Source organism: Chlamydotis macqueenii, chromosome 2, assembly GCF_036417535.1.
Source record: "Chlamydotis macqueenii isolate bChlMac1 chromosome 2, bChlMac1.mat, whole genome shotgun sequence".
NCBI lineage: Eukaryota > Metazoa > Chordata > Aves > Otidiformes > Otididae > Chlamydotis > Chlamydotis macqueenii.
Window position 1 is genome coordinate 44,074,664 of NC_141557.1, and position 20,075 is coordinate 44,094,738.

Genomic DNA, 20,075 nt, shown 5'->3' on the forward strand with positions numbered 1-20,075 from the left:
TCTGACAGCAAGAGCAGGAAGAACAGCTTTCTAATTTTTCAGTTTTCTGTGTCTGTCCTACTGGTTACAAATCCCACGTAGATAAAGAAGACACAGCTGATTGTCTCTACTGGAAAGCTGGGTATGGGAGACTGAACTAGTGTAGATTTTGTGGTAAAATCAAAGCTAGGATTCTGTTTACAAGGACAGTGTTTAGCAGTCTGGAAAAGGGGAAGACAGACTTTCATGGGGCACTGTATTTACTACAGACTGGCTGAAGCAGTACATCATGCCAGGCTACTGAAGCCTAGCATTATTCCTCCTACAGTTGTGATGTGTCGTATACCAGTGAGCTTGAACTTGGGTCACAAAAACAGCTTACTGTTTCCTAAATTTGTAATCTTATGGGGGAACAAAATCAGCTTTGGATGCTGTTAATATTGAGGGCAAAGGGGAAGTGTCTTTTAAATTATTAGATAGATCTGTAACATGACAAGTGAGCCCCTAAAATCAATAGTGTGTTTAATTTGTCCTTGTAACTCAATGTGCAATAATATTCCTTGATATGTGAGTATGGATTCATATTTATGCTCTGAACACCATTCAGAAAAGTAATTTCACTGAAGCTAATTTTCACCTCCTTTAGTATTTTAGTTTATAAAGTACAGATGAAAGATGATTCCCTTTCTGCAGTTTTTAACACCTTTTCTGAAATGTGCTTCATATCCAAACTCATTTAATGTATTTTTTGTGACAGTAAATGCCATTATAACATCAATATTCTTCTTCGCAATAGATTGTGATAAATTTTCTGAAAAGTGATATAGCTATTGAAAATACAGATTTAGAATAAGTTTTTTCTTATAACTGTGACTTTTCATCACGTAACTTTACTTACCAACAAAGTTGTTAAGATTACTCATGATAGAACAAAGAAACAAACCCAGTAAATATAGTGTAGACATAATTCTTGGGACAGACAATTAGGGTACTTTAAGTTTGTTTGACCCCCAGAATGTCTGCATATTAAAAAATCTCTTAAACAATTTAATATAACTGCATATATTGTAGTTCAGCTTCATGCTCCCCACAGAATTGTTTGAGAGCAGCTTTTTCAGAGAGCGTTTTGAATGCTGTCTAAGCAAGGAGAGAAGATGCCAAGTGTTACAGTGCCAGTTCTGAATATTATCTGGCTGATTGTAGGATTTCTTTTTAGATATCCTGTCAGTTCTTTTAATACTGCTTGGTTCATTGTTCTTTTGCTTTCAAAACAAAGGAGAAACTAGGTCAGTAGGCTATCAGACAAGCTGTCAGAACTAATCTGTGGTTACACTGTGTGCAGTAAAATCCCTCTGCAACACAAAGACAATAGAAGGTGCCTGATCCTTCATGGTGCTTAAGATTTAAATCTGTACCCACATAAACTATCAATTCTTACATTTTAGCAGGGTTTGAGTTGCTCTTCCAGCTTTCGCTTATTTTGTCAAGCGCTCATTCAACAGCTTTGATATTTTAGTCCTTGTTTTTGTGTGGTTTTTTTTTTCTTTTAGACATCAGAACAAGAGACTAAAGGTCTTCCCAGCAAAAAGGGAATTGTGCAATCTATAGTAGGTCAAGGCTACCACCGTAAGATAGTCCTAGCATCCCAGTCAATACAGAATGTCGTTTATAAGTAAGTATGTTTTCCATGGGCTCTTTATTTTGTTATCCTAGCTTTAAGGGTACGTGTCTGTTGATCAGGAGTTTTTTAAACTGTCATGGAATAGCTGTTCATTTTGGAATTATTAATGTAGTGAAGAGAGAGGCATGCTAAAATGCTTGAGGAGTCCTACTTAAACATCATTTGGCTGCCTCTCTGATGGCCAGCAGAGGGCTTAACTGTGTGTTCAGTGTAACTAAAAAGGCCTTTAAAGCTTAAAATTAATTACTCTGAAATGTATATTTCCACTTATCTAAATCTGTTCATGTTTTTCTTACTTCAAAAATATATTTTTTCATTAATCCACTTTGGAAAAGTGCAGGAAGAATCTAGTTGCTCTGTCATAAAACTTCAGGAGTGAAATCAAGAAGAACAGAACTTCTTGTAATTACGTACTTGAATCTGCCTGCTCTGTTGGGCATCATGTTGTGCTTTCTGTATATAAGAATAGCAAGTTACGGAAGTCTTCGTAAATGAAATGTGTTATGTTAAAATATGATTTAATTTTTTTTAGGATAAAGTGTTCTCTGCATTCATATCTTTCTGGAGCTCTGCTTTTATTTTTTTAATTTATTAGGATTGCTACTCACTGGCTAACTTCTGTGTCTCTTTAAGTGATGGGCAGTCCTCAGCAATACCTGTAGCCAGTATGGAATTTGCAGCGATTTGTCTAAGAAATGCCTTGCTGCTACTGCCAGAAGATCAGCAGGAGCCAAAGCAGGAAAATGGATCTAAAACTACTAATCAGCTGGGAGGAAATGCAGAAAACAGTGAAAGCAGTGAAGCATGCAGGTAAACAGAATTGTGTATAAACTTTTCTTTTTTTTCAGAGTAACTCTGGGCTGACTGTGTGTGTCTGCTACCTATCCTATTTAGCCAATAGGGGAAAAAAAAAAACCAAAAACCCAAAACCCACATATTTGTAAACTTTCTTAGCAGTATTGGGATATCCAAGGAAATTAGTTAGCTGATCATTGTTTTAGTTGCTAGTATGCTAATTTAAGAATAAAATACTGAGTTGATTCCTACCATTCCTAGCAACTTTAATAAAGTAGACAGTGAAATTCTTTTTTTCACTGGCCATCTTATTTTCTGTGCTGCAAAGGTTATGTTTTCCCACACCCTCCTGCAGTGCATATTGGTATTTCTCTAATTGTAAGTGAAGTTTCACATGTTACAGTGATTTTGTGTGTGTATGCACGTGCACCATGTACTTGATTCAATACATAAATGTCTAGGAACTCAATTGTAAACATTTCCCCATGATCAGATTTGACATTCATCAGCCCTAGTATGCTTTGTTGTGTTTGTTCTAGACTAGAAATGGGCAACTAGATTGAGAAGGTAAGTAGGAAAGCAGCATGGAGCTATTACTTAATAAATTGCATTTTATAAAAAAGAGTTTAAGAAAAATCCTTTTTTTTTTTTTTTTTTTCTTAAAGCTTCAGAAAAAGTAACTTGCAGACAATATATGTCAAATGTTAAATAGCAAGAAGGTGGTTTAACTTTTTGTGTTGATCTTGATGTGTTCTGAACTACCTCTGCAAAGTAACTTTGGCCATAGCATTTGCTTTCATTAATAATTGTTTTGAGAAGGGAAGAGTTACAATAACTAATCTGGAAAAAGTGGCTATGTTAGAACGTGAACTACTTAGAGAGTAATGAAAAACATGATGTTTATGTCAGACCCAACTACAAATAAATTTTAAGAAGATGAGATCCATTTGTCAGGCTATACTGCACGTGTGCTGTGCTGCATAGGCACAAAGTGCATCTCGATATATTCTGAGGTTGCCTGGGGTTAAACTAGGGCTGGGAGTCAGTGGCTGCTATTGCTACAACAATATTCAAAGTCTGTTCTCTGTAACCCTTTTTTCCCCAGTGACAATCTTTCATGTCAAGTGATCAAATGATCTATAAAAGTCTTGGGGGAGGGGGGTGTTTCTTTTTATTTTCTCCTTACCGAGGTTGGAGGTCGTGAACTAACTTCCCCTGGCAAGTTGTATGCAGCCCATCGAGATGAAGTTTGTCTGGTTTAAATGAAACTTCACTTTTAAGCTTATAGGGCCCGTTAAGGGGCAGTGATGAAAACAAAATGGTGGCCCTTACTCAGACAAGACCTCCTTTTTTGTTTTGTTTTGTGGGGAGGGAAGGTGTGTGTGTTTTGTTTTCCTCTCCTCAGTCTTACAAAAACATGCCCTGTACGAGAAGATCCTTTACTACCTTCTGTTTTCAAACCAGATGCTTCTTCAGCTTAAAAAAAAAAACCTGAAAAAAAGACTCCCTCATATTTCCCAGTGGTCATTACCAATTTCAAAATGTCCAGCAACAAAGCAGGCTGTTCTTGAATTTGTGTATCACATTCTGAAAGTCTCTCTAAGGATTTGTTCCTTCTGACAAAGGACTCTCTGTGAGAGAACAGTGAAATATATAAGGCATTTGAAGAAAATCACACTAATTGAACAGGATGGTTTTGAAGCAAATCCCACTAATTGAGCAGGCTGACTCTGGGGCAGATTCTTCTCTTATTCACAAGAAAAGAGTGAATACTTTCAGTGGTCAAGGGTATCTTTTAAATGTAGTTTTTGGCAAAGGCAGGAAGTATGTACACCTCAACAGTACTGAGTACAGGTTTCCTTGGAGTCTATAGCTATCTGTTTTGAAGGTCTAAGTTGGAGTTAGTTATCTTACCTGTTTGTAATAAACAAATATGAAACTACTTAAATTTAAAAGTTCTTGTTAAGTAGACAGACTCCATCTCAATTCTGATATTTTTGAATTAAAAAAAAAAAAAACCAACTATTTCTAAACCTTAGTGTCTCTCTCTGCCAAGGTGCAGCTTTTGGCCTTTTCTTCAGTTCTCGTTCCAGAAGGAGATTCTTTCAGGCTATTGGAGAGTAAAGTATTTTTTTAAATAGAGTTAATATTTGCTCCCCAAAAAACCCACATATTAAAAAAAGACATTTTGAAATAATAATAAAAATAAATGGCAGATACAAATCTAAAGGAAGGTGTAGCACTTTGTGGATTATCTTTCTAGAATATGTATGTAGTTAGTTTTGAAGAAGTCTATGGAGAGAACTAGTTTACAGCTTTCCTTACAGACTAAAAGAAGAGAGGCTACAAATGCAGCGAGTTCTGCATCTATTCAGTTTAAAGTTCTTGTCCTATACTGAACTGCAAAAATTCTCCACTGCCACTCAAGGCTGTGGAGAATTGGTCTGTCAGTAAAATCCTTCCCAGGAAATGTCCCTCCTTCCTTCTCAAATAGAATGGTTAGGATAAGAGCATGTACCTCAATTTCTGCACAGCTTCATTTCCCTGATCTTAGGCTATAGAATTTTCCTGTCCTTTTAAATGGAGTGAATAAATATCAATGCTTATTACACTGAGAGTTTTTTTATTTATTTACAACCACTCCTAATAATTAATATACTGTTTTTATTCTAGCAATAAAAGTCATGAAGGGGATAAATTCATTGCAGCTCCACCTTCTTCACCTTTGAAGAAACAAGAATTAGAAAATTTAAGGCAAGTAAATAATAGAAAATACTCACCACTAAATGAGCCCCCTCTTAAATTGTGCTATGATTCTGGAGTCATTCCTAGCTTTTTTAAGGCACTTGCAACGTTGAATTATAGCTGTTAATCTAAGGATGCCTTTTTTCAAATGTGTGTGCTTCCTTTCTTCTGGGCTTTGGGTCCAAACAAATAGAAACCATACAGAATTTCAATTGAGAAGGTAGATCAGTCTGTTTGATCCCACTATTATATATACTAAAAAATTCAAGTTCCATAAACAACAAAGCTAAAAACCGGACAATGCCTGTTGTAATTGGCGAAAGGGGTGGAAATTACTCTATGGTGTGTTTTCCCTTTAAGGCCTTGATAAGGCTAGTTTGTCCCTACAACATTGTATGCTTGTTGGATGGGGAGGAAAAAAAAAAATGGTAAAAGCAGCCATGCTATTTTCAGATGAGAGCGGTGCTTCTTTCAGCAGCAGTAAATTCATAGTTTGCATAAAATAGAAAGAAAAATTGCCTCTGTCCAGGCATTTAACTTCCTCACCATGGAAGAATATAGGTAAAATTTAACTGTAGATTTTTTTTTGTGTGTGTGTGTTCTTGAAGATCATTAAACTACTTTGTTTCTGAGTGCTCTCCAAACAGAATAACTCCCATGTGTCTAAATAAGTATCATGTTATCTGCAACCTGTTTACTTTCCCCAACAAGATTATCACTTGCTGGCAATGTTAATTATTTCAGGTGGCTGCCAGCCTGTTGAAAATCTCTGTTACTATAAAGCTTGCACCTGTTTAGAAAAAAAAAAAGAAATATTTTTTTAAGTTTCCCTTATGGACAAAGCATACAGTAATTTCCCACTTAAACTCCTGGGTAAACACTCTGTTCCAGCCTAACCCCAGGTAACCTGTGTTTTATAATGATCAGCTTAACCTTTACTTTGTTCCACTATGTGTGGAAAATCTACTTGTATTTGTTTTAAAAGCAATTTAGTAGGAACCTGTGGGGAGACATTATTGAGACCTTGATTATTTATTCTGAAGTGGTACAAGAGTATGCTACTCGAAATAGAAAGCACTGGATTAAAAACAGTGATGTGGGTTGGTTGTGGTTTTTTGGTTTTGTTTTGTTGTTTTTCTTTTTTTCCTCCAGACTGTTGAAATGTGTTTGCCACATGTCAAAATTACATGTTGTAACATTGTGAAAGAAAAGAGTACATATTAAAAAAAAAAAAAATAATAATAATCACAATTAGCTCTGTTATCTACTGATGAAACCTGACAACATGCCAGGAAAAACTGATCAGTTTAGCAAGAATTGCACTACTTATGGTAAAGAACATCATGTAAGGAAAGGAAAAGAATTGTTTTGTTTTGTTTTGTTTTTTTGTAATCCTTTCTTTGGTGGTTAAATCCAGAGGACTAGACATCCCTAGGAAGTGATTCTGCTAAAACTATTTCTAGGTTTCTGCACATAGCTGTGAAAAGCAAAACACATTACACTCAAATGTTAGTATATTCCTGTAGTTTTGCTCACTAAGGACCTAAGTGAGAGAATTAAAATTCTTTTCTAGTCAGGGAAAAGTAAGAAAAAATACTGAATGTTGGCAAAGATTATCCTGAGGAATAGGTGTCTATTCAATTCAGTTTTTTCCTGTTAAGTCATTGGATTGAAAAACCTCTATTGCTTCTAGAACTGAAATGGGAAACTTAAATGCTTTTTTTTTTTTTGCATGATTTTGTAGTTGTACATCCTAGTAAGAGTTTAAAAGACTGATTGAATTTGCCACTAATAGTTCTTAAAAATTAAAAACACCATCTAGAAAAGGCTTATGTGTCATATGTATTGTTTGATACTTGTGCACAAATTAGTTGAGCAGACTGTTCTCATAATAAGCAGTAATTCAATTGCAAGGTTTTAAAAGCAACAAGCAAAAGTCTGAGGACACCAAAGGTTGCTAAGGATTTATGAATAGGAAGTAGAGACTCCAGATTTTTCTTCTGAGTTTCTTCTAAACAATTCTGCTTCTTGCTTCTTCTCATCCTCCAAGAAGCCAATTCCCCAGCTCTGCTCTCAGCCTGTGGTGTATTTCACCGTGCTAGAACAATCCAGCGCTGTTAGAATACATCGAGAGTAAAGGAGTTCTGGTAGACCACAGTGCTACATTTGAAAAATTTTGTGGATTTTATTGTAAAAGTTGAGATGGATAACACCACACCTTGTTGTAGCCTTTTTCTCCCTCGATTAAACAACTCTGTGTGAAAATGTTAATTTTCCCCATCAAAGCAGCTAGAGATCAGGGAATAGTTTGATCAGTCACTTTGTCCTGAAAGATTTGAACTGCAAGCCCTTCCCATAAGGCATGTGATCCAATCTTAGCATTTTTTCTTTCTTGTGACTCTTCCATTGGCCCTCTCCAGTCCATCATTACGCTTTATTTATTTTATTTACTTACATACTTTTGAAGTGTGCGTATCCTAGTATTTTCTAGGAGCATCACTGACGTTGCTGCTAATTTCACAGGTGATGCTATAAGGAATGCCATTGCCCACCAATCTACCTTGCCTCTTCTCCACACCTACATAGTATTGCCTCACTTGTCCACTTAAAGATTGCAGTGGTCTGTTTGGCTCTGTTATGATACTGCAAGCTCACTATGATTATGACCTGTAGCTGTTTCACTCTCTTCTTCCTCACTGCCAGTCACTGCATAGTTCTCCATCTCCTCTTCACTGGTACTGAATTCCCCATTGAGTAAGGGCAGTCTATATTCTGTATTACTTAATATTTTTGATTGTTTTGTCTATGTTGAAACATAAAAAGTAGATAGCTTATACCCACTATTGTGCTTAGTTAGCTATTTTAAATTATTTCAGATCAGCAGTGTTCTCTACGTAGTTTAATGTGCCATTTTTGGTGCCTTGATAGTAAATTTAGAACTGGATTTGCTGTGGCTCACCCTTTGCCTGAGAAAGAAGCCAAGTCAGATGAGGAGTTTGGGTTCTGTAAACTTGCAGTCAGTGTGGGCTGACAAATCTTGTTGCCTAGACCTCCACAAGAGGCTGTTTGACATAATCTGGCAGTTTAAAAAAAACATTTTTCTTTTACCTAGTGCAAAGGCAATTTTATTTAGGGCATGCAGAGGCTCTGTGATGCTGGAAGTCTGCCGTGCTCAAAGGCGACCTGTGGAGTTTTGTCAGAATCCTGACCGGGGTGAAAAACTAGTTTGTCTTTTCCCTTGTGGTGCAATTCTTCTGCTCCGGTTAGCTGTCAGCTCTCTTGAGTGTTGGGTTTCGCTGGCTCAACAATGGATCCAAGTGCGTAAGAATGGTACTGCAGGGAAGAAAATCTGAATATTTTCCTCTTCTTTAGATGGCTGTTGCTGAAGAGTCTTGCTAGCTCTTACTTACACTTAAAGAGTGATGAGTCCTTAAAGCAGAGGAGTAGGTTTCAGTTTTGCTGGACTTAGCTATTGTATGATTGGAGCACATCTTGCGTTTGAATTTATGCTTTCAGGAATAAAAATGAGCTGTAAAAAAGGTGTGGAAAACAGAAGACATTGACGTAAAGGGCCATAGCAACCAACTCTGCAGGCCTTGACTTGTGTCTAAGGGTATTTAGCTGGTGATGCTTAGTACCTCTGCTGTTTTAAAAGCTGTGCTTCCTTGAGGCAGAGACAAAAAGAGACTATTTAGAAGCAGGCTGTTATTACAGAGATTCCCCCCCCCGGTTCCCTCCCCCTCCCCAGTCACAACCTTTCAGAAATATTTTAGGTTTGAGACTTGAGCTGGGGAAGCTTTCCTCTCCCTCTCTCAAGCTTTTGTATGTGTTCAGATTTGATGTGACATCTGAGCACAGAGGAGAGGAAGTGGGGGGTAGGGAGAAACACTGGAGAAGTTTCTTATCCTGCTTGTGCATAATTAAGAAGCATGCCTCCTGGGAAAGGGGAATAAAGGCACCCCAGGTCCTGCCACGAATTACATGACTTACTGCTGGACTGAAAGTGGGCTTGACAGTTGCCAGAAGGTTGGTGTGGTAATAGCCCACCTACCAACGGGAGAGTCGAAGGCTCTTCTCCCATCGCTCTTAAAGTAAGACCCAGCTAAGAGGATCTGCTCTTCCTCCCTGGAGAAGGACAGAGTCCATGCTCGCGGCAAGATGTCGCGGGCAGAGACCTGTGTCCAGAGGACAAGGCAGCCTGCGCTGAATGATGTCTTACAAAGTGGAAAATATCCCCAAGTGCTGTCTTTGGGGAGAGGGAGGGAGTTATTACAAGGTGTCAAGCTTGGCCTAATGATGACATCCTGACACGGGGTTATTCTTTGAAGATGGAAAATGCGAGTAGCTTAGATCTTCATTGTCAGAGATTTTATGGTTTTGGAAAGATAAGAAAGTCTGTGACAGCAACAAAATGCCACATATCAATCAGAGTCTTGGCAGCAGATTACAGCTCTCAGTTGAACACAAAACTGGAAATGCCAAACTCTCCAGCGTTTATTGTCACCCTATGTGCAAACATTGTGCAATATAAGAGTGAAATATGTCACAACTTCATTGATTGCTACATGTGTTTGTAGATTGTATGTTATAGAAATCTACAAATTTGCCACCATTTGCTGCAGCAGAAGGGGAGGGCAGGGAAGTACAAATGAGAGTGTAAGGCAAAAAGAATAAAAACAGGGTGAAAAAGGGAGACTGTCCATGAGAAAAATGACACATGTGGTGAGGTGCATCTTTTTTTAATCTGCTATTTATGGTCAAAATTGCAAAATCTTACTGAGCACACTGTAGTGGTCCTTGGTTTGTACTGGTAGAACACAACGTATGTATCTTCTAATTCAGAGAATGTGGTTGAGGCCATAGATCATGAAACGCTAGCTCCTTTACTTCATAGTTTGACACAAAGACATTATTAAAAGTTTGATTTATTTCTTTAGCACTTAACAAGAAAGAAACTTAACAGCAGCATTTGGAATCACAGAATTCTCCATTTAACATATTGGCATTTCTCCCCCCTCCCTGTTTTTTTTCCTCCTCCCTCTAGGTGCTCAATACTTGCGTGTAGTGCTTACGTCGCTCTGGCTTTGGGTGATAACCTTATGGCATTGAATCATGCAGATAAACTTCTTCAGCAACCAAAGCTGTCAGGGTCTCTTAAGTAAGTTTGATGTGGTCATTTGTTCTTTCTCAGCCCTGCTTTTGCTGGAGACTTCTGAGTGGAAGCTTCCAATCTCTGTAGCTGCTTGCCAGTTCTGTATCTGATGCAAAGAGTTGCTTGGCCTGCTCCTGTTCTTGTTGATGCCCTGACTAAATGGTCATTGACAGGCAGGAACGTGAGTCCCCTCGTTTGTGTATGAATTCCATGTAATTCGGAATCTATCACTGTTTTTGTTTCTACTTGTTAATCTCCAGCTACGGGACCCATACAGTGGCAGGACTGTCAAGTCTCTGCCCTCATTCACTGTGGGGCTGCACGTGCTCACGGTGGCACAGTACAAGGGGGTAGGAATGAGCAGCTGGGGGTGGACAACATCAGTCCAAGCCAGCACGCTGCTGAAAGCTCGCTTTTGAAACTACAGCCTCTGAGGTGAAGGCTTGCTCAGCCTGTAGGGTACCAGATCTTAGGTGTGCTGGACTGTCACTTTACATGATAGCGGTGCTTATATAGGTTCCGTTCTTCAGTTTCTCTTTTTCAGTTCTCGTTTGGCACTGTATTTTTTTGAAACATATTCAAAGTTCATTCTGTTTCTACCAACCAGTTCTCATACATCTCTGCAAACTGAAAAAAGGCAGCTTTATCCCCATCCTTCTGATCTTGCTCGTGCATTTAATTCCGATGTCGTACACAGGATAAAATATAGCTGAGATTTTTATGGTAGTAATGATATTTTTCAAAACTGGTAATGTACTTGTGGAAAGCAAGCTAACCTGTGCTTATTTTTATATGCTGGCAGCGTACCCTAAAATGGTCCATTCCAATTAAATTATTTGGCTCCCATGCTTCAGACTACTGCAGAAGCTCATCTTTTTGCACAATCATTGTATTAGCAAGATTTTAGAGGAGTTTGCAAGGTAACACGTAATTTTGTGAAGGCAGTGTTACCATTATGTAGTGCAGATGACAGTTTTTTGCAAAGACACAGCACCATATATCTTGGTCCCTGGAAACTAGGATTTTGTGCAGATTGGGAATATTGAACTGTTCCTGTTTTCTTTAAGTGAAATAAATTTGATGTAGAAAGTTAAGTTTGCTGTATCAGATCTAAATTGCAGAAGTTATTTTGGATGGTTGACTGATATTTTACCTGATGTTTTTTAATTCATTACAACCAGCTCTACAGTAATCTGAAGCATACTGTATACAGCCACATAGAACAAGCATGAACTTTAGCTCAACTTTTGTTTCAGATTAAATATTTGCAAGCTAACTACACTCTCGATTGACAGGATTCTTTCTGTCCAAAGTTGAAAAGGAAAGGTGCTAATTAGCTGAGATGAACTACAGGTGCCAAACATCAGACTTGCTTAATTGTTTTGCAAAACCTGCAATTGGAGAGATGTTTGTGCCCCATGGACAGGCCCGTATAGTTGCTGTCCTTAGAAATGCAGCTATCTTACAGAACTAGTTTGATTTTTATTGAATGTAAAGTCATTTAACACCTCAAATTATAGATGTACACGTATCCTGGGGTGTTTTTGTAAGGATTCCTTTTTGAATTCTCTGAGACAGAGCTGTACCAAGGTACTGTCTTTCTGGAATGGCAACTCCTGTTCATGAATGAATTATCATTACAGAAGTGCAGATTTTTTCACAACATTAGTGCCTAAAAGCAGTAAATGGCAGAATTGGTTATTATGACAATACTTGATAAGCAAGCTAACTTCCGTGCAAGTGTTTCAAGTAATAGTTTTCATGTGCTTGCGTTTAAAAACTGCATTCAGTTTGTCTTAAGTAACAAATTGTAGGAGTTGTTACACTGACATTTGTACCTAACCCTTTGCTGTTGTAGGTTTCTTGGGCATTTGTATGCAGCAGAAGCTCTCATCTCTCTCGACAGAATATCTGATGCCATCACTCACTTGAACCCCGAGAACGTCACTGATGTTTCCCTCGGGATCTCTTCAAACGAGCAGGATCAAGGTTAATGAGTCGCCAGTTCATCAGAACTGGTTATACTTTCAGCTGCCTTCCTGCTGTAATCTTCTACATACAAATCTTGTTTTAAGACTGTAGATTGTTTGGGAATTCTTTGTTTGTGTTTTTGTTGTTGTGTTTTTGTTTCCTAACTTTGTACGTTGTGTTTGGCTTGTCTTGCATGTTTGTCATTCCTTTGAAGCAGCTAATTCTGTAACGTAAATAGAACTATATATTGTAGTGTTCTGACTTGTTTGAAAGCTGCTTTTGTTAAATGTGCAATTATGGTTAAGTTTGGGCTGTGTACCTTCTCTTCCAGCTGTTTAGTGTCTAAACCAGGCTTTGGAGTACCAGTGAAGTCTACTTATTGCATTTAGTGAGAGCTAGGAGTGGGGAGAATTTAATTAATCTGCATCTTAATCTTCTTTCAGTGCTTCCAGCTGGGAGTGTGTATTCTGTAACAGACGAATAATTCAGAGCCCATCTGTATCGTTAAGTCTACAGCAGCTCTGATTTCAGTGATGTGTCTGCAGTTTAAACTTCACTGTACTCCTCTACAAATCTCAAAGCAGAACATTAAAGATAGAAAGTCTTAAGTGACGTAAACTCTTGAGCAAACTTTAATGTCAAACTGTGAAGAAGGAAGCAAATTTGTATCTTTGTATTATTTTTGTAATAAGCTTTTAAAAAGCTCATGGAACATGATGGTTTTTGTGGGCTTTTTTTTTTTTCTTTGCAGGGTCTGACAAAGGAGAGAATGAGGCAATGGAATCTTGTAAGTACCAGCCACTGTATTCAGCAGAGTACAGGAACTTAACTTGGCCAGTTCAGAATAACAGTGTAAGAAAAAAAAGATGTTTGGTTTTTTTTTTTTTAAATTGCAGCTGGCAAGCAGACCCCACAGTGTTACCCCAGTTCGGTCACATCTGCGCGAACAATGATGTTATTTAACCTTGGAAGTGCTTACTGTTTGAGGAGTGAATATGACAAAGCTCGGAAGTGTCTTCATCAGGTATGAAAACCAAATCTCAAGCTTTAGGGACAAATGTACTTCCTTCAAAGTGCCATTTAGATCACAGAAAATCCTGGCGATTTCATAGTCCAGGTTTATTTGTGGACTTTCCTGAGATGGCGACTCTCTTCTGTCTTTATGAATCAATCTCTATTAGTAACATGAAATGAAGGAGTCCAAATTTCTTACTTGTATACTTAAGTACTACTATGGGAAGCATTTTTTTTTTCTAGATCATACAAAAACAGTGGAATATGACTAGGAAGGCTTTTCACATTTTCTAAGTTTGTTTCTTGGTGGGTTTTTTGTTTGTGGTTTTTTTTTTTTTTTTTTTTTAATCGTCCCATAGTAATTGTTGTATTTCAGAGAGGGAAGTTCTTGAGGGCCTTGAGTTTATGTCTCTCTAATCAGTTAATAACTCACCATCTAAGCTGTTAACTATAGGGCTGTGAGTACAAACTGCAATTCTGCCGGAGGTATAGAATGTTAGAATCATAGAATGTTCTTTGCCTGCCCCTTGTCCCAAGAATTCTCACGTACTGCTTTTGCAACTCTTGTCTTCACTTAACCTGTGTCATTTGGTCTGTCTGAAGGCTGGGACCCATCTCTTTCAATGAAGATGTTTGTCTCTTTTTGCTGCCATTCCTGTCTGTCAGGAAGACTACTCAAATTGTTGAGCTGCAAACTGAAACAGCAGTCTTCCAAATTACTTCATAGTAGCTGTGTAGGTAAACAGCTTCAAATTCTGTGAGGTTCTCAACCACGTAAGGCAGTTGTCTTGCTCTTTTTCCTCCCAAGGCTTCTTAGGATTGGGCAGGTGTCTCTGCTTGGGCTCTGTAGCACATGTGTACAGCCCAAAGGAGTGTAAGGCCGTCTGGGGGTGTAAAGTATAGTAGGTGTGTGCATTACAATAAATTCATTGACTTCATAGCTGTAAAATATTTGTATATGGAAAGCTAATGAACGATCCTTGTTAACTTTGTATTCTGAACTTTGGAGCAGTGGAGGTTACCTTCTTCACCTGTCATCTCGCCAGGAAGCCACAGTAGATTGGCCCAAGAACTACAGAGTCATATTAACATGAGCATACAGCAGATGGTGCTGCTAATTAGTGTGAAACAATCTTGCAGTGCAGATAATCTTTCAGCCTCTCCTTGCATGCATAAACCTGATGGAATGTATTAGCTGTCTGAAAAAAATCTTACCTTGGTTTATGAATTGTTACTTGTTTTGTTAGCTAAGATGGTGGTACCAATCTTGGCAAGGAGCACTTTCCTTGAGCTGGATGTTTCTCTTGAGCACTTTTTCTCCCCACCCTCTTCTTTTCCATAAGGCTGCTTCGCTGATTCACCCCAAAGAGATCCCTCCAGAGGCTATTCTGCTGGCGGTGTATCTTGAATTACAGAATGGTAAGTTTTGAAATGTTCTGTCGACCTAGATTTGGGGTACAAGGGGAGGAGGGCAGTAGTCATCATTCCTAGTCTTTATAGAGTAGCACCAGGATTTTGAATGCCACTCATTAGGCCCTGTCTCCATTTTACACCGCTATGGATCCATGGATCTGCACCTTCATTTCCTTTGTTTATTGCCATCCTCTTCTTACACACTCGAGACTTCCTAAACATTCATCTTCTGAGCTGAATTCTTCTCTACTTTGTGCAGAAATCAGCAGTGTTGGATAGGCTCAGTAAAACCCTTGATGAGGTTTATACGTAAACAGGGCTTGAAAGGCTTTTCGTTAAAAGACAACTGCAGTCCAAGTTTCCCAGAAGGCCATTGTAGCGAGTACTGGAACACACCTTGTAATACTGGTAACTCACTCTTCCAAAATCCTTCCTTTTGAAGGTTCACTGTGTTTGCATAGGAAAAAAAAAACTCTACATAATGGGAAACTGGAAGGATTGCACTGGAATTCTGCAGTGTGAGCAGACTGGTGCAGCTGCACCACTGAAGCTGTCGTGGTTGCAGACCTGCGCCCCTTGGGGCTTAATATCCAAGGGTTGTGAAATGTTCCGTGTCCTCGTTCACCTTTGGTTGTCTTGCATTGCAGGCAGGCAGAGGACTTGAGCATTTGTATTCAGAACCAAGAGGTCTACAAAGCTTTTCCTCTAAAGATGTTTCTAAGTTGGAATTTTGGAAACCTCTCTGCAACAAAGAAGTGCAGAGCAGAAGAGAGTAGAAAGTGGATGTACATCTCTCACCTCCTTCTCAGTATATAACCAGAGGGAGCTATAGACATTTTGTGTTCTATAAATGGCAACAACACAGCGCATCTCTTTTGAAACTAAAACGAGTGAAATAAAAGTATTTGATGAGGGAGAAATGTTCTTTTCAGAACTTAGTGGGTTTTCTCCTACAATTTTATGGGTTTAATTTTTAATGAAGAATAATTTTTCAATTTATATTGGTATTTATTTGATGGGCCATGCATACAGTTGAAAATCAGATTTCTTGTTTTAAAAACCTTTTCTATACAGCCTTGACGTTTGCATTACTTTCTGTAATGTCACGTTGTGAGGACGTTTTGTGTGCAATACAGTCTCACTATATGGATGGGAGAGTGAAGAGGTGCTCTGGCCTCTTCAAGCTCCGAGGTTAAAGCTTGATCTTTTCAGCTAAGAACAGGTAGAATCAAGCCACACCCTTGTGTCACATTTACTTTTGTCTCATACTTTTCATGTCCACGTCAGCATTTGACTTCTCAGATCTGTTTTGAGAACAGTGATTCAGGTCCTACAAAGGTACTTTTTTTTTAAATCAAAACTTGTGTTGTAGGTAACACGCAGCTGGCACTGCAGATCATAAAGAGAAACCAACTTCTCCCTTCTGTGAAAACACTCTCTGACATGCGGAAGAAGCCCGTTTTTCAGCCAGTCCACTCAATCCAGCCCATTCAGATGCCAGCTTTCACCACTGCTCAAAGGAAATGAGGTTGTGCTTCACCGTGCTGCTACCCTGCCCATGAGGGCTTGGGATTTTGTATATTTTTTTAACCTAGGACACCTGCATACCCCAATTGCTGGAGTGTGTTCATTTATGTAAATTTTTAATAAAACATGTAAACAGAAAAGCATGCTTGGACATGTTCGTAAAGGTTATTTCATAACAGAAGAGAGGGTGGTAGCGGTTTTGAATGTGAGTGGCCGTTTAACTTAACTTAGCAAAAAAAAAATATGGCAAACCAAGTGTATAATTGTATTTTTGAAGAGAATAGCTGGGAGGGAAGTGACTGGAAGGAGCATACCATTTACCTGGGCTAAAGTTGTGCTGAAAGAGCAGTTGAGCTGTTGTGCAGTGTAGGGTCAGTGACTGCTGTATTTTCACACATGAACTACAGTTTTGTATTCATCAAAGAAAAGGCTTTTGCCCAACTTTGCTATGGGGATAGCGCTACAGTCCCATACCTTGCAGCAGCTGGAAGTTTGGTCCTTGAAAGAGGTGAAGCTGATTTTCAGGCATTGCAAGGGGCCAGAGGGTGCTGTGGTCACCATCTTAAGATTATTTTAGGTGCAAATAGCACAGCTCCAGCGTGAACAGGGTAAGGCCCTAGTCTCAGTGTTAGCAGTATTTCAAATAATCTTTCTCTCCTTCTTAAAACAAGCAGCTGTGCTGCTGGCCTGAAAGTGTTAGCAGGTCCCAGGAGTGAAGCGTGCAGTGTAAGGACGCACTAACAAACAGCCCTTAGTAGTGCAGTGCAATGGTGGCAAGCAGTAGTGACTTGTCAGTTCATAGAGAATTTGTACAAGCCACCCTTGGGGGGGGGGGGGGGGGGAGGACAAACCACCAACACACACACAAAAAACAAAACAAACCCCCACCATGCCAAACCATACCCCAAACAAACACACACAACCGAAAAACACCCACCACCCTGGCTGAAGCTGGTTGGTACATGGCCCTCTTCTGCAGCTTCCAGGCTCTGCTACTGTAAACTAACAGGGCTTTGCCTGCTTCTCCAGCCTCTTGGGCTCAAAAGGCAGTTTGCCAGACCAGGAAAGGTGCAGGAGGTGACTGGTCAGTGAGGACAAAACCTGGTACATCTGCTGTAAGAAAATGGTGGATTGTTGGTTTTTGGTTTTGTTTATTTGTTTGGGTTTTTTTTGTTTTGTTTTGTTTTTTTCTTCTGTGTTTGTTTGAGGGAAGGGGAGGTTGGTTGTGGTTGGGTGGGGGTTGTGGTTTTTGTTTGTTTGTTTTGAAACACAGTTTCCATTTAGGGGAGTATCTCTTCCTTTCACAAACTTGTGCTCAAACCAGGAGTGTGTAAAACAGCCTCAGCAAGGATCTGCTGGTTACTCATTGTGAGCATAGAAGAGCAGAGCCATCCTGCCTTGGGACTTAATCCAGGCAAAAGATAATCAGAGCCCAGCATGGAACATAGCATCTCTCCTCACTTCCCCCCCCTGGCTGTTTTGTGTCATTTAAGCTCTTCTGAGACTTTGCCCAGATAATCTCCAGTGCAGAGCTCGGGTAACACCTTATCTTCCTGTGCTGCTGGCATTGTACTTTGCCTCCAGCCACCACCAGGAAGGTCACGCTTTCAAGTGGCCACCTGAGATGCAGATCCTGTGAGTTCTGGTCTCTGTAACTTGAGCATTAGGTAGTGCAGATGTCCTGGGTTTGTCCCCAAGACCTTGAGCAAACAAGCCACAACTGATAGAAGAACAGCAAGTTTATTAAACAATGTGCAAGTTGTGGAATGATGAATACAAGTGTGCGTCCCCTTGGCCAAAGCCAGCCACCATCAAGCCCTACAGGTGAAAGCTCAAGAACTGCTACTGTCCCTCTTCTGCTAGGTAACTGGCTTTGCTACCTTCCAAAGCTTTCAGAGGAATGACCAAGTAGGTGACTTTTTCATAAGTTTTCTACCGCTGTAGGAAGTGGCACCCACTCTGTCCCTCAGGTAGGGGCAAAGCATTTGAGAAGGATCAGGAATAAAAGAAAAAAAAAAAAAGTGTGTAAAACTCACCTTTCTGAAAGAAGGGAGCTGATCCATCCCTCCAGTCAAAGGAGATCGACTGATTAAATACAAAAAAGGTTAAAGATGCTCACTGTGTGGTCCCGGGCCCTGAATAGAGAAGATTTTTTCTCTGCCCTTCCCCACCCCCGCAGGAATGAGGGGCATTCACATGCAGAAGCCGGTGGTGCCGCACGCAGCTCCACCCGGAGGCACCCAGCGCTCCCCACCAGGTTGGACCAAGGGTGCAGTTGTTGTCCCCCAGCTACCGCGCATCTCATCACAGCTGCATTTGCATGCGAGCAGAAGCATTGAGCCCCAGCCCTCTCCCAGCAATGACCCCTCTTCTGCCCTAAGGCAGCTGCAGTGACCAGAGATGCTCAGGGATTTATTTTTTTTTGTTTTCCCCATTGGGTTTCAGTTTCACCATTAACAGAGGGCAAAAATAAATATCAACACACATCTAGGAAGAAAGCAGTCAAGGAGCTGTTCCACAGCCCACTTCTGCCTTTCCCCTCAGTTGTTTTTCAGCTCTGATAGTGAAGTGAAGGGCAGGCAGAACAGCAAGCTGGCTGTGGTAAAAGCAGTGGCAGCGGGAGCAGCAGAGGCTGGGCTGGGGGTTGTTAGTAAAGTCAATAACGCTTATTTTTAAAATTTTGTGCTCTTGACTCCAGGATCTCACCCCTGCAGTCCAGTCACACTCCCTTTCCCCCCAAGCATCGTAAACAGACATACCCCTGTTGCTCTCTCAGCCGTCCTTGCCCACATACTGGCACAGGCTGAGACCTAATGGTTTTAGCAAGGAAGTGGACAACAGTGACCACAGGCATGATGTAAGAACTGTGCAGCACTTGCTCAGCAGTGGCCAGAGCCATCTCATGGTGCTCAGTGAGCTTCCAGGTTCTGGTTATCCCAGGGAGAGAGCACAGAGAAGCCAAGGGAATACAGACAGAGTGCCACAGAAAGCTGGCCAAGTTGGTAGTTTTGAAACTCACCTGGGTGGCCTTTCCCCCCTCCTTCACAGGGTCTTCCTCCTCCCTCCTTTCATCTTGAAGTCATCTCTCTACTGCTGACATGCTGCCAGCTGCTCCAGCAGGAAGAAAGAGCAATGGTCTGGTCACAGATTTTGATGGCTAGAGCACAGCATGGTACTGAGCAGTCCCACCACTGTACACAGCTGGGGCCAGAAAGCAGCTCAGCTTTGAAGCACTCACGCAGTCAGCACTTTTAGAGGCTGGAATCCACCTTCACTTCAACTCATGCTGGGAATTCACTCAGCAGCCTTAATTCTCAAACCTTACTCGCTGAAGAGCATCTCCCCAACCATTTCTTTTCAAACCTTTTCCAAAGCAGTAAGGAAAAAGAGCACCTTTTTTTGCTTACCCAACTTCTGCTGGCAGCCTGCTCTGCCAGATGCCACATGCACTATTAAATGTTCTGGTGGCTTTGCTTTACACTACCACTAGTACTTAGAAAAAGCATTTATTTCACAGTTGCAAAGGTGAAGAAATGAAAACCTAGAAACAGACCCAGCAAGGTTAAATCAGGAACTTGCCAGCAAAATACTGGAAAAATTGCATGGAGTACAGGTGGGGAGTCCAGCAAAGCCATTTCCTCAAGTCATGACAGTGAGCCTGTTTTTTTTTTTTTAATAGACTAGGCAACTCAGAGTTTGACATAGTATCAAAACTACCTTAAAAAAAAAAAGAAAAAACCCAAACAAAAACAAACAACAAAAAACCCACCACCACCAAACACACCACACTTCTCTCCA

At 40.1% G+C, this 20,075-nt stretch overlaps 1 protein-coding gene across 3 annotated transcripts in view; it reads left to right on the forward strand.

Moving 5' to 3' along the window:
- Positions 1-16,420, forward strand: part of CNOT10 (CCR4-NOT transcription complex subunit 10) — a 36,536-nt gene extending 20,116 nt beyond the window's left edge. For 2 of the 3 annotated variants that reach the window (XM_086742755.1, XM_086742757.1), the window contains 9 exons: positions 1,530-1,651; positions 2,294-2,470; positions 5,129-5,209; positions 10,245-10,358; positions 12,211-12,341; positions 13,075-13,110; positions 13,220-13,347; positions 14,681-14,756; positions 16,123-16,420. In XM_086742755.1, the coding sequence (XP_086598881.1) occupies positions 1,530-1,651; positions 2,294-2,470; positions 5,129-5,209; positions 10,245-10,358; positions 12,211-12,341; positions 13,075-13,110; positions 13,220-13,347; positions 14,681-14,756; positions 16,123-16,277 (1,020 nt within the window). In that variant the 3' untranslated portion in view covers positions 16,278-16,420. The remainder of the gene's footprint in view (positions 1-1,529; positions 1,652-2,293; positions 2,471-5,128; positions 5,210-10,244; positions 10,359-12,210; positions 12,342-13,074; positions 13,111-13,219; positions 13,348-14,680; positions 14,757-16,122) is intronic. The other variant, XM_086742756.1, reaches the window with a different exon arrangement.
- The last annotated feature ends 3,655 nt before the right edge of the window (positions 16,421-20,075 follow it).